Source organism: Manihot esculenta, chromosome 4 (genome assembly GCF_001659605.2).
Source record: "Manihot esculenta cultivar AM560-2 chromosome 4, M.esculenta_v8, whole genome shotgun sequence".
Taxonomy (NCBI): Eukaryota; Viridiplantae; Streptophyta; class Magnoliopsida; order Malpighiales; family Euphorbiaceae; genus Manihot; species Manihot esculenta.
The window spans coordinates 28,149,297-28,163,692 of NC_035164.2; the positions used below are offsets into that span (position 1 = coordinate 28,149,297).

A 14,396-nucleotide genomic window follows, 5' to 3' on the forward strand; every position below is an offset into this window, starting at 1 on the left:
GAGATTGTATTGTACAAACTCATTCTATTCATTCAATAACAATACTCTCCTTTCTCTCTCTATCTCTCTCTCCCCCTCGATACTCTCTTCTCTTTCATTACTGAGTACCTATAATGAGGGTTAGGTCCATGTCTTTAAAGCTTAACTTTCTCTTAAGAGAAATTGTGAATTTAATTTTCGTGAATGGAGCTAATACTTAATGGAAATATTTTATTTCTTAGTGAATCGATATAATGCAAATAGGATAGTACTTGTGATTAATACGAAAAAAACCAAATAGAATGTAATCAAGTAAAAAGTTTAATAAAACACTCACAAAATTTCATTTATTTACATAATATATTTAATTACATATTTGATGTTGCTGAAAATAAAATGACGATGTGGCTAGAATGGAACTGTACTGTGATTGGCTAATTTTGCAAGACAGAAAAAGTGAGGTGGGCACCCACTCCGACGCTCAAGTCAGTAAACTGGAGAAAATTGTGAATGAAGAACTTGAGAGTATTTGCGTGGAAGAATCGCATACCTTTATCTCTGTGATTCTTCTCCTTTTATACTGTAAGTAGATGAGATAAGTATAGCACTTTCTAATAATCCGACGATGATGTAGCTGACTCGTTGGTAAAGGTTCTTCATCGGCTAATTGGTCGAAAATCTTGTGATTGAAGGTGTAAAGGGGATCTGCTAGTTTGTAGTTGTTAATTGTAACTTCCTTATGGAGCCTCGCCCTGAAGTTAAGAGGGCGAGTCTTGTCCGACTTGAGATCGACCTCTTCTGAAGTGCCCGGGTCTTCTTTTCTCTTTGTTTCGGCTACCATGATTGTTCAGGTCTTCCTTTCTATGGGTGGGATCGAGTATTGGTTTATCATATCCTTGCTACGTGGCCTAGGCTTATGGTAACAACTCACTACCTACTTTGGGTGAGTCTCATATAGCATCAGAGGTCCCTCTATTGGTCTTTGATTCTTTAGATTTGAAGGTGACAGTTATCTTCATGATCTGGGTCATGTGGCTCGTTTTTCTGGACTGAGCGCATGATGTCCTTGCTTTCTTCTTGCTTGCCTTGCCGACCAGTCAGGTTTAAGATCTTGTCTTGGCAAAAATTGATCCGAGTGATATAATAATGCATTGACGAGTTTCCAGGCATTTTTTAACCATTGCAAGCTCCTTGGTTTTTTCTAGCCTTAATGAGCTTTCAAGCATTTTTCTAGCCCTTGCAATCTCCTTGGCCCTTTTCAGCCTTGTCAAGCTTCCGGACATTTTTCAACCTTAGCATTCTTTCGGGTTTTCTCTAGCCTTGAGAAGCTTTCTAGCATCAAATACCTTTGCGAGCTTCTAGGCATTTTTCTAACCCTTGCGAACTTTCTAGCATTAAAATGCCTTTGCGAGCTTCCAGGCATTTTTCTAGCCCTTGCGAGCTTCTGGGCTTTCTCTAGCCCTGATGAGCTTTCTGGCATCAAATGTCTTTGCCAGCTTCCAGGCAATTTTCAGCTTTGGCATGCTTATAGACTTTCTCTAGCCTTGACAAGCTTTCTGGCATCAATGTCTTTGCAAGCTTCCGAGCATTTTTCTAGCTCTTACGAGCTCCTTAGCCTTTTCTAGCCTTTACAGGTATTCTTCTAGCCCTTACGAGCTCCTTGGCCTTTACCAGCCTTGTCGAGCTTCCAGGCATTTTCCAGCCCTAGCCTGCTTTTGGACTTTTTCTAGCCCTAACGAGCTTTCTGGCATCAAATATCTTTGCCAACTTCTAGGCAATTTCAACTCTAGTGTGCTTTTGGACTTTCTCTAGCCTTGACTAGCTTTCTAGCATCAAATGCCTTTGCGATCTTTCGGAAAATTTTCTAGTCCTTGTGAGTCTCTTGGCCTTTTCTAGCCTTTATAGGCATTCTTCTAGCCCTTGTGAGCTCCTTGGCCTTTTTCAGTCTTGTCGAGTTTCCGGGCATTTTTCTAGACCTTGCGAGATTCCGGGCATTTTTTTAGCCATTGCGAGCTTTCCGGCTTTTTCTAACTCTGACGAGCTTTCTAGTATCAAATGCCTTTGCGAGCTTCTTATGAGCGGGACTAACACCCGGTCTCCTAGCTTGGCGTATATCCGCCTTGAGGTTTGACATGAAATACCTTAGAAACTTTTCGGGACTAACACCCGATCTTTTGGCCTAGCGTATACCCACCTTTCAGCCTGGCATCGAGTGTCATATTGTGAGGGGCCCATGCCCGAATGGCTTTGCGGCCTTTTACGAATTTGTTTATACGGATTAACGCTCTGATTATAATGTGGGATACATGCTCAGATGGTCTTGTGGCCTTTTATGAATTTATTTTTGCAGACCAATAACCAGACTATAATGAGGGACCCACCCATGCCCGAATTATATGTAGAACTCATGCCCAGATGACATTGTGGCCTTTATGAATCTGTTTCCCCAGAACAATACCTGGATTACAATGTAGGACCCATACTCGGATAGCCTTGTGGCCTTTTATGAATTTATTTCCATGCTCTCATTCATCTAACGATTCTAATTTTTCTATCAAAAAAGAAGCTTAAAGAATGTATCTTGGTTTTATAACATTACCATAAATCAGAAAGATTTCTCTAAGTATAAAATAAAAGATTTAGTCTTCTGACTTGACTGTTTTCAAGACTCGGAGTTTGACTCAGGAGTTGGACATCGTGGTACTCTCCTTATTATCATGTCTATTAACGCTTGGTCCTCCTGCAAATATATGAATAACCCCCACAGGCTCATTGTCAGGGGTAGTTTCGAAAATTATTACCTCGCGCTCGAGTCTCTTATCTCTTCTACTCTTTCTTATGAACTTTCGAAGTGTATGTTCCTTATTAACCTCTCAAGCTCGTCTTTCAGGTGCCGGCACTCCTCCGTTGTATGTCAATAGTCTTTATGAAAATGATAGTATCTGGTCCTATCTCGTTTCTCGGCTTTCTTAGGGTTGAATTTGAGAAGCCATCTAATTTTCTTGTTGTTTTTCCTAATTCACATTAGAATATATGCTCGTGAGTCATTCAATGGGGTGTAATTCTTATATTATTTTGATCATCCCTCCTTTGGGAGACTGGGTAACTTTTGTATTTTTCCCTATATCCTTGCTTCTTCGGCTTTTGGTCTTATTTTTTGCTCATTCTTTTGTCCTCTTCCTGTCCTCCCTGGTACCTTGGAGCAACCCGTACTAGCTTCCAGCCGACATCCTTTGAGCATCATCTGATGGCTCCTCTTCCTCGGACATGTCCTTCCTTATAGATTGAGTCTGGATTGCCTCTATTTGAGTCCTTGAGGTCTTTATGAAAAATTTCTTCCTCCCCCTGGGAGGCATGAGTGATGTCTCTTTCCGAGTTTTGTATTGTTCGAAAATAACCTGCAACCTTTTGATGTACTGGAGCATTTGCTCGGTACTTAGATTATTGAAATCTGCCTCGTTGACAATAGGGGGTGTGTTTTGTCCACCCCGAGAAGTGAAAGAAACGATAACATCCTCATCGATAGCAACCTTAGCAGCAACTCGTGAATTATCGGCCATTTTTAAAGATAAAAGGGATATTTCTTTTTGAGAGAAAAGGGATAAGAGACCGGTTTTAATCTAAATGAACAGAGAGAATTCAATAGATTTTCTGGCAACAGAATAAAATGATGTTGCTGAAAATAAAATGACGATGTAGTCGGGATGGAGCTTGTGCTGTGATTAGTTAATTCTGCAAGACAGAGAAAGTGAGGTGGTGGGTGCTTACGATAGCCACTCCGACTCTCAAGTCAGTAAAATAGAGAAAATGGTGAATGAAGAACTTGAGAGTATTTGTGTGGGAGAATAACGTATCTTTATATCTATGATTCTTCCCTTTTTATACTGTAAAAAAGTGGGATAAATATAGTATTTCTTGATAATCTGACGATGATGTGGTCAGCTTGTTGATAAAGGATCTTAATCGGTTAATTGGTCGGGAATCTCGTTATCGAAAGTGTAAAGAGAATCTATTGGTTTGTAGCTATTAATAGTAACTTTTTTATTGAGCCTTGCTCTGAAGTTAAGAATGCGAGTCTTGTCCGATCTGATACCGACCTATCCTGAAGCGCTCGGGTTTTCTTTTCTCTTGGTTCCGGGCACTATGGTCGTCTAGGCCTTTCCTTTTATAGATAGAATGACGTATTGATTTATCAGATTCTTACCATGTGGCCCAATCTTATAATAATAACTTCCTGCCTACTTTGGACAAATTTCATATAGCATCAATATCATATAAACATGCATGCATTTAGCTGGTAACTTTTCTATTACTTTCTAGATTTTTGTATTGAACTAATTGGGTGATCTCAACAAAACGACCTAACCCAAGGTGCTCTGCTCTGAGTTAAGGCGATATTTAATGTAATAAGGTCATAATTTTAACACATTTCAGTGTCGAGTACAAAAAAAATGAGAAGTTTTATTATGCAACCATGACATGTACAACGATTTTAATGAGTCTCAGGTAGGTATTACTATAATCAATGGTCAATGTTCAACGTGAGAATTTTTCATACTACAGGGTTGTTTTTTTTTTTTTTTTTTTTGTCTTTTTTATATATGTATAATAGCAAACAATTGCAATTTTTGAAATTCTACGACAGAGAATTTATTTACAAAATTGCACAACGTCTACATAAGATTGAATTATAGCCTAAAGCGATGAGGAAGAACAAAACTGAGACAGAATTGCAGTCTCAAGTTGTTTACAGCTTCAGAAAAGGGGAAAAGAATCAGTGGACAAATAGCTGGAAACCCAACATAGCCAGATAAATGTCGGTGCTCGTACACCAATCACAGGCAAGAATTTTCTGTCAAATGAAATCATTTGCTTTACGAGCAACTCAAAACTGAGGTTAAACTAGTGAAATACTCTTCACTGCAGGGCAACGAGAGGCCTCCCATTGGATGATCGAAACCAAATTCTTCCTCTGCACGATTCAGCAGCTCCAGAAACAAAGGATGATTCAAGTAAGATATTGGAATAACAAATCTCTTTCTGTAGCCTTCTCCAACGTAAACTGCAACGTGACCTCTGGGAACATTGTGAGAAGTAGCTAAAACACTTGTAAGTTTAGCTGAAAGACTACGTTGAAGCTTTTGTTTTGCATGAGAAATCCCCATAAGCTGGATACCCATTTCAGAAAAGATTGAGAAGAATATTAATCAACTTATGCTTTAAAAGCTTAGTGTGCGGAGACTGAAGACTGATGACTTGACTGGGTTGAAATGTTGATCTGTATGTATATATAATATGATGAAAATGAAGAATAGCAAAGGCATGAGACGTGGTTATTGAGGAATATTGAGGGACATAGCAGGTGAAGGACTTGTTGAAGTTTCACATGCTATGCTTTTTGTTTGTTATTAGACATATGATGCCCTACCACATTTATCAACAAAGGAGAGGCGCAGCTCTATCTCTCTCTCTACATGTATGTGTGTATGTGAGAGCAAGAACGTGTGTGATGATGAGATTGTTGAAGTATTTTGGATATTCAATTATGTATGATTAGATTATATAAATTTTGAGTATTTATAATCAGATAGACTAAGTGGAATTATAGATGCATCCATGCATGTGCACATTTTTAAAGAAAAATAAATTTTGTTTAAATTATGAAAAAAATAAAAAGAAATAATCGAATATATATGAATAGATAATATTAATGTTTATTCTACAATTGCAAGATTGCAACATACATATAAAATATTCTAGAATATGAGTCGTGGATGCTAGACATATGGGTTTGCCATAGAAAGACTTGTCCAATCGAAAATGATATTATGATTTGTTTGGGTTATGATTCAGAAGGAAGCATTGAACTTAGACCAGCTGGTGTTATTTGTGGGTATTTTGAAGGCAGCCGACTAGATCTTTTGACACCCCACTTTCTACTATTTGATAGCAGTAGCTGCTTGCAAAGCTCAATCATGAACCACCCACTTGTTCCATTCTTACCCTCCAACTATACCTAATATTTTGATTTCCATGTTTCAAGATGTTTCTTAATTTCCCCAAAAAAAAAAAAAAGAATTAAAAAAAATAAAATGTTAATCTCTATCTCTTATTTCTTATTAAATTTCAGAGATTTAAATAATTTACTTAGTTATTCTATCATATAATATCTATTTTATACTATAAAAATTAAAAATTATAGTGTCTCTTTTTAGAGTTTAACATATAAAATAAAATACTCATTTTATCTTATAAAAATATACTTAATTTTTTCCCACTTACTTTAAATTAAATTAAAATTTTATTTTAAAATAATTATTAATTTATTAATATGTTTCTACATAATTAATCTAAAACCACACTTATAAATTATTGTTTTATACTTAAAAGCCTAATATAAGTTAACGATAACGATTCGAGAATTACTATATTTATTTCAACTATCATAACAACGAAGAATAATTTATTTGTTTTTTCATAAAAGATAAAAATATTATAATTAAATATACAATAAAATATTTATTAAAATATATTATTATATTATAATAAAAAAATTAAATTTATTTTATAATAATTTTAAACTTTTACTAAAGCATGATTTTAATAATATTAAAATAACAATTTTATATTTACTGCGGACATACTATTCTTTAAAATTTAAAATTAAAAATTAAAAAACTGCCCGTAGTTGACTCATCTACTTATAAGCTATATTTATCTATTTATTCAATTTCAATTAATTTATTGTATAAACAATCTTGCATAATATGATACTGACAGTTTGTATTGTATAATTTCTATAAGTAGAGATGTCAATTAGACATAGATAGTGGACAATTTAAACTTACAAAACTCGTATAACTAGAACAATTCGTTAATTTTCAGTCATTATGTAATGTCTATTTTGTATTTCATGAAATTTTTATATTTAAATTTGAAAATTTGTAATATCTCCTTTTTTTTTTCTCATTAGTCCATCAATTAACAAGGTATATATTCAATATATATTTTAATTAAATATTTAATCAAATAAAATATAAATATTATTTATTTTAATAATTTTATAAAATTTAAACCGTGATGCAAATGGTAGTAAAACATAAATCAAACTCAAAAAGAGAAGAAATTATACATAATTATTTTTTATTGAATTTGGATGGGTAAGTTTGTTGATTTTAACACCCAAAAAATTAGCGCCATTGTCAGTGAATTAATTTTAACTAATTTGTTTTTTTTTTCATAATTAGATTTGATCATGAAAAAAACTTGCTTTACGATTTGAAATATATGGCTTGAAAAAACAAGTCAAATTGAGGAAGAATCCTTATCAGTGTCCACTTCTGAAGCTTTTAAAGAAACAGTCCAAAAATTCGAAATTATTGTAAAAAAAAAAAAAAAAATTCTTGAACTAGCCCTTAAAGAAGTAATTACAATTGCAATTATTCTTGAACTAGCTGTTGCAACGTTGGAATTAAAGGTTGAAATTGAAGAAGAAGGAGCACCCATGATGCAAGAAGGAACTTTGTGCAAATTAGCAGCCTCAGATGGCAATCAAACATTTTGCATCATATATCCAGCCTTAAGAATACTTTTTGAGTTGAAATCAGATTTAATCACTTACTTTCCAAGTTTAGAGGGCATGAGAATAAAGACCCACATAAGCACCTAGGAGTTTTATGTAGTTTGTTTAAATATAAAGTCTCGAGGGATATCCAAAGACCATATCAATTTGCGTGCATTCTCTTTTTCATTTGATGAAGTCATGAATGATTGGTTATTTTACTTATCACCTGGCTACATCACTATATGGATCGAAATGGTAAGAGCTTTCTTGGACAAGTATTTCCTAACATCTAAAGCCATTGAGATAAGAAGGAAAATTAATGGGATCAAGCAAAAAGAATATGAGGAGTTGTAAAAATATTGGGATTCAAAAAGTTATGCACAAGTTGCCCCCAACGTGACATCTCCAACTAATCTCTTATCCAATACTTCTATGAAGGTCTTCTATCCTCAGAAAGGAGGCTCATTGATGCAGCATGTGGAGAATCTACTGAGAATAAGACACCTCAATCCATTAGAGAGTTGATTTATATCATGGCCGCAACTTCCAAACAATATAGAGACTAAAAGGAGCAACCAAGAAGGGTTAATGAGATAAATGTGTCTTCTCTTGAATCGAAAATTTCTAAGTTAACATCTACAGCACAAAGTCTTATTGTAGGAAATAAGCAACAAATAAGAGCATGTGAAATTTGTGCAAACTTATGAACATTTAATAAATATGTGTCCCACACTCCAAAAAGATCGATAACATGTCAATGCCATAAGAGGTTTTGAGGAACATCAACAACAAAGTAAGACCTTTACTCCAATACATACAATCCATGATGGAGGGATTATCCAAATTTTAACCATGTGAAGTAACAATTTTCAGAATTTTCAGTATCATTACCCTCAACAAGCACCTCCTTAAAAGTAAGGTATGCCTCTTGAAAATATTGTAAAATCTCTTGCTAATTTTGTATAAAGTTTAAAAAATCAAATGAGCCAAATGGCTTCATAAGTAGTTTGGAATCATGAGGCTTTACCATTTCAAGTGATAGTCAATCCATAGTAAAATGTAAGTGTAATAATTTTAATGAATGAAACAGAGTTGCAAGAAATTCTACATGAGGAGAGATTTAGGCAAAGATCAGTAATAGATCTGCAGAATACACCTGCAGGATTTTCATATATAAGGCATAAAATTCCACTATGAGTACAAACTTAGGCAAATCTTAATGACTATACAACAAACAATACTTGCAGAAATTTAACAGAAAAAGGAGAAAACTTGCTGCAAAAACATACCAGGAAAAAGAATTTGTCATTTCACCATCCTTCCTCAGAGATTTACCAAATCTAAAAAAGAAAAAGAGTAAACAGAAATTCTAGAAACTTTTTACAAGATTGAGATAAGCATTCTTTTAATTGATGTCATTAAGCAAGTGTTATAAATATATAAATATTTTTGAAAGAATTTTGCATAAAAAAAATTACCGAGAATAAAATGGTAAATGTAGAGAAAAATATTTTTACAGTTATTTAAAAGAAATTATCTCTTAAATGTAATAATAGAAATATATTTATTATTTCTTGCACCAATAATAATATTAGATTTAAAAAGGCTATTTATGATATTAGAGTTTTAATTAGTGTCATATCTTTATTTATTTGTAATTCGTTAAATGCTTATCGTTTAAAAAAATAAGTGTTATCATCCAACTCATTGATATATATATTATTTATTCTGAAAATATTTTGAAAGAAGTCTTAATCTTGAAAATGTAATTTGTATCGATTTTTGCCACATGGCATGCATTATACATGAATCTGCCTGCAATTAACTGAAGTTTGCAAATTTTAGGATAAGGGTTGTTCTGATGATGGCATTAGGGCATGGTTTCAGAAAGCAATAACGTCCTGCATGTGTCAATTTGTGGGAGTTGTATGATCCACTGTATTAATTGTAAAGCGAAGAACTCAGTGTTTATTATTGGAAAAGGGTTAATTATAAAGTATACATAGAGTACCATTTCACAGTAGAGTCAATTATATTATAATAAATTATTATGAAATAAAAATTTAATAAATTTTATTTTTTATTCTATGTAAAAAGAAAAATTTAATAGTTAGGAACTTTGTGTTAGTGAGTATTTTTTTAATTTTTTTATCAATATATTATAATATCATTAGTTTGATTTTTCAACTCACACGGTGAGGTAATACTCTAAGAACACCCGATAATTTATCTTGAAAAAGACATTGCTAGTAAAGATAGCCTCCAAACTCAAAAATATTATTGGAAATTTGAGAGTGATCCTGATAAATCTAGTTGTATTCCAAAATTTCTTATGAAATAATTATGTTGTAGTCTTGTTGAAACGAAGATGTGGCTGAAAATAACTCCACTTTTAGCAAGTAGCTAGGTTAGATAAAGCATGTGAATGTGGCTACTTTTGCTATTAGCAGTACTTGTGGTTAAGAATAGAGAAAAAAGAAAGGAAAAGAAGAAAGAATATCATATGAATGTGTTTGTTAGATGTTCCCATTCAACCCACCATCCCTTCAAAACATAGCCCCATCTTTACGTTTTCATCAGCAGCAACTCATAGTTTCATGTGTATTCTCAAAGGTCAAGAGAGACATGAGTGCTAGTGGCCACTTTGAGGACTTGTAGTATTTGGTGATTAATGACATATCATCAAAACCCAATAGAATATGAAAGATTTGGGCCGCACGTTTGTCACTTGTTGCTACTCCTTCACTCCAAGAATCTGCTAAGAATACAGTGTATGAGCAATCATATAAAGGTTTATGGATAATAACGTTGATCTACCGTTGGTTTTGCTAAAGTGGTAGGCCAGATCATCATAATTCGTGATGGTTATCATGGAAGATCTTCCCAAATCTTATCCATAGAGAGGTTGTACAGCCATGCAAGGAATTGTTTAGTACGTATATGTCATTCATTCTTTCCCATTGTATAATTCTTTTCAAAACATAAAATCAAAAGTAGCAGTTCAGATACTTGGAATGAATTGAGAGTTCTGAAAAGAGTTAAAAGATAAATACTAAGAATATGTTAATGTAAAGTTTTTTAGGGTTTTAGGGTATAAAAAATATGGATGTCCAATAATAAACAACCGAACTTTTTTTTTGTTAATAGGTATTTAGGAGGAGAAGAGGAATCAAATTTTGGTCGATAAGGAATTCATATATGTTGACACGGAACAATTAATTTTAAATTTTACAGCAAATTTTAATCGAGTCTAACTTTTATTGTCGGTCCGATGGATATCTACGACAATTTTTTGAAAATGAAATTTCGAAACACACGACTTTCAAAAGTGTGACGAGAGCCGCAAGTCTGTCACAAAATTCGAGATAAAAATTTTACCGTTTATACTTAATTTTACATTTTAATTTTTTTTAAATATTTTTATAATTTTGCATATTAGGGTTTTTTTCTATTATAAATAATTTTTCTTTTACTATTTAAAACTCACTTTTCAATCTTTCTAGATTTTAATAAGACTTTTCGATTTTTAATTTTTATTTTCTATTATATTATTTTAATTAAACGGTATTAATTAAAATTTCCGACGGAATCTATTCAATTCTTTACCATATGTATTATCAATTTAAATAGTGGGCGGTAGGTACAAATAAAGGAGATTGTCAAACCAACTAGGAAATTTCATATAGTTTTCTCTATGAGTATAATATGTTCTATAATCTATCTGTTTATTTTATTTTTAAAAAAATCAAATTAAATCAGAAACATAACTAGTTCTCATATTTTACATCCAGACCAGTTGAACCATTGACTTGATTTGGTTCAAGGTTGTTCGACTTGACCCGTGATTGAATCTATTTGGGAGCAAGTAAGGAAGTGGCATGGATTGCAAAGGTTAAAATCCTCTCTATTAATTAATATTTTTTAAAAGGGCAAATTTTGAAAGCTCATTTAAAATCACTGGTTAGCTATTTTAATATTTTTATATTAAATATATTAAATTCACAAATATGAAATGATCAATAATTAAAGCAATAAACACATCTTTAATTACTTTCCATATCTGATATCCACCACTACGTTAAAGCTTTGCCAATGGAGGATGTCGTTGGAGGAAAAGCCCTTATTAACTAATGGCTATGATCAGTGGCGGAACCAGGAACTTCTCTTTGGTAGGGCATTAGCTGCGCCGCTGCGGCATCATCGGCTACGCCGTTGTGGCACCTTCATCCCTTCAAATCATTTTTCGGTCACCGGTACGGCACGTGCTCCCTTACCGTACCTTCCCTCCGCCCCTGGCTATGATGATGTGTGTGTTTATTTTACCATCTTCAGAGAGAAAAGCCCATTTTCTTTGTGCTTGGCATTGTCAATAGTGGCCGAGTTTCTTCTGCTCAGACAGCTCTATTTTATTTATTATTATGTTTATAAATTTTTATATTACTTGTCATTTGCCTATTTATCTTAGTATTATTACTCAACTTATGAATTGATCCTAAATAAATCCGCACTTGCAGGTCAGAGAATTTCCTAAACAACTACTGTCCATATTCAATTTCACCCATCTTTAAAGAGAAAGTTGCAAAGTATAACCCATCATAGCTCACTGAAGAATTTAAGAATTTAAATTTCTGGGGACTTTTTTCATAGTACTATCACACTTTATAGATACAGTAATTTAATAAATAAATAAAAAATCTTCCCCTACATTATATGTACAGTAAAATATATTTTATATTTATATATTAAAAGTTGATTTACGCTATGATTTTTTAAAATTTAATAAAATATATTTTTTTTAAAATTTATTATTAATCACTCTAAATTCATAATCTCAATTTTTTTATTTTTTAATTATATTAATATATTTTATAGTAATCTTATATTAAATATTTTTTCACTGTATAAGTCTCACATCTTTAACTTTTAAATTTTTTAATTTCTAATTTATATCAAGATATTTTATTATAATCTTGTATTAAATATTTTTTTAACTCTATTAAAATAAATAAATTTGATATAATTTAATAAATTATTTTTTATAAAATTTATATAATTTTTTATAAAATTTATATAATTTTTTATAAAATTTATATAATTTTTTATAAAATTTATATAATTTTTTATAAAATTTATATAATTTTTTAAAATATATTGCAATAAACAGATGTATAAAAAAAATAAAATATAAACACTTAAATTAAATTATTTATATTAATATAATAAAAAAATATTTAATATAAATGCTTAAATTAAATTATTTTTATTAACATAATAAAAAAATATTTAATAGAATATTGTTATAATATGTAAAAGAATTTTATTTTGTTAATTATTGTATTAAAATTTATTGATGGATTATAATAATTTAGTCGTTTGAATTTTATTTTTATAACAATTTAACTCTTATATTTAAAATAATTATATAAATTTTATAAAAATAATTGTTAACTTAATAGTGTTGAAAAAATTGTTAATATAAGTTTATAATAAAAAAATCTTGATCCCTCCATTTGAAATTAGAAATTTTATAACAATTGAACACCTTTTTTCTAAAATTTTTATTTAGAATAAAAGAATTCAAAAATTTTTAACTTCAAAATTTTCCATCATATATGCCGATGAAATTATAAATGATTTTGCAAAAATTGATTTGAAATTTTTTTTACAAAAATCATTCATACTAAAAGAGGGAAATTGATCACTTTTTTCTTATTAAATTTTATGATTTTAATATAAATAATTGATTTTTATTAAAATTTGATTTTGGATAGATTTTTGAACAGAAATTAAAAAAATAGAAAAAAAGGCTGAATTATAATTTTTCTGACTAAAGATATAACCGTATTCAAGATTGTAACCCAAGACAACAGACAGATTCTAAAATTTAAATTTACGAACTGTAATCTCGATTTTTTAATTGAAACAAACACAATCATTTTATGATTGAAATAAAATAAAAGTAGTAGAGTTTCTTTTAACTTTGAATATTTATCCTTTTATTAGGAAAAATCCTATATAAAGGTTGTCCTAAAACTAACCTATGCTTCTATTCCTTTTTCATATTCCAGCTCCTCTAGCCGCGCTCTTCCTCTTCTTTATTTTTTTAATTTCTTTATAATTTTATTATGTCCATTAGAGTCTAAAATTAAAATTGAGATTTATTCAAAATTGTAAGATTATATTCTTAATTTCTCAAATCTTATTTTTTTTAATTAATTTCTGTTTTTTTAATTAATTTCTGTTTTTTTAAGAATACCACGAGACCTATTAAATCTTCTGGAAAGATATGGCTAATTAACTCAATTAAATCCGTAATTATTTAATTGGATTAATAACTCGTAACAATTAAAATATTTAATTAATGTAATTTAAATAATTCACATGTTATTATTGATCTGAATTTTTCTCTCTTAAACAGTTAACTAATTAAATCCATACGCGTATTAAGGTTATTAGTTAAGTCGAAATTGATTGAAGTGCGTAGCAAATTAATTTAATCATAAAAAAAACTGATAAAATTCACGTTTTCAACACTATAATCAAATAATATATAATAAAATAAATTATCTTTTTAATAAATAATAATAGCCCACTCTTCAATTTGATTACCTTAAATTTTAATTTGATTATTTGTTTCACCATTTTAATTACATTATTTTTCTTTTTTCAACATTATTCTTATTCTATTAATCATCTAAATTAAATAAAATTAACATTTATGTGAAATTCACAATCAATTGCTCTATCTATAAAATTAATAAGTTTTGATTGACAGATTTAATGTCGTCAAGACATAAATTAAAAATTAATAAATTAAAGCTTAAAAATTTAGATTTGTTTAATAAATAAAATA

The 14,396-nt window shown here is 30.7% G+C and overlaps 1 protein-coding gene and 1 long non-coding RNA gene across 2 annotated transcripts; both read right to left on the reverse strand.

Annotated features, from left to right (window-relative positions):
- Window positions 1-4,543: 4,543 nt before the first annotated feature.
- Window positions 4,544-5,413, reverse strand: LOC110614071 (auxin-induced protein 15A). Its single transcript, XM_021755534.2, has one exon. The coding sequence runs from the start codon at window positions 5,157-5,159 to the stop codon at window positions 4,854-4,856; it is 306 nt and encodes a 101-aa protein (XP_021611226.1). The 5' UTR covers window positions 5,160-5,413; the 3' UTR covers window positions 4,544-4,853.
- A 2,462-nt stretch (window positions 5,414-7,875) lies between these two features.
- Window positions 7,876-8,936, reverse strand: LOC122723536. Its single transcript, XR_006350468.1, has 2 exons — window positions 8,833-8,936; window positions 7,876-8,029 (listed from the first exon to the last, which is right to left on the reverse strand). It is a non-coding gene; the product is annotated as an uncharacterized LOC122723536 (long non-coding RNA).
- Between the last annotated feature and the right edge of the window lie 5,460 nt (window positions 8,937-14,396).

Excerpts from the sequence above, each read along its gene's own strand:
- LOC110614071 (XM_021755534.2), bottom strand. The coding sequence starts at position 5,159 with ATGGGTATCCAGCTTATGGGGATTTCTCATGCAAAACAAAAGCTTCAA.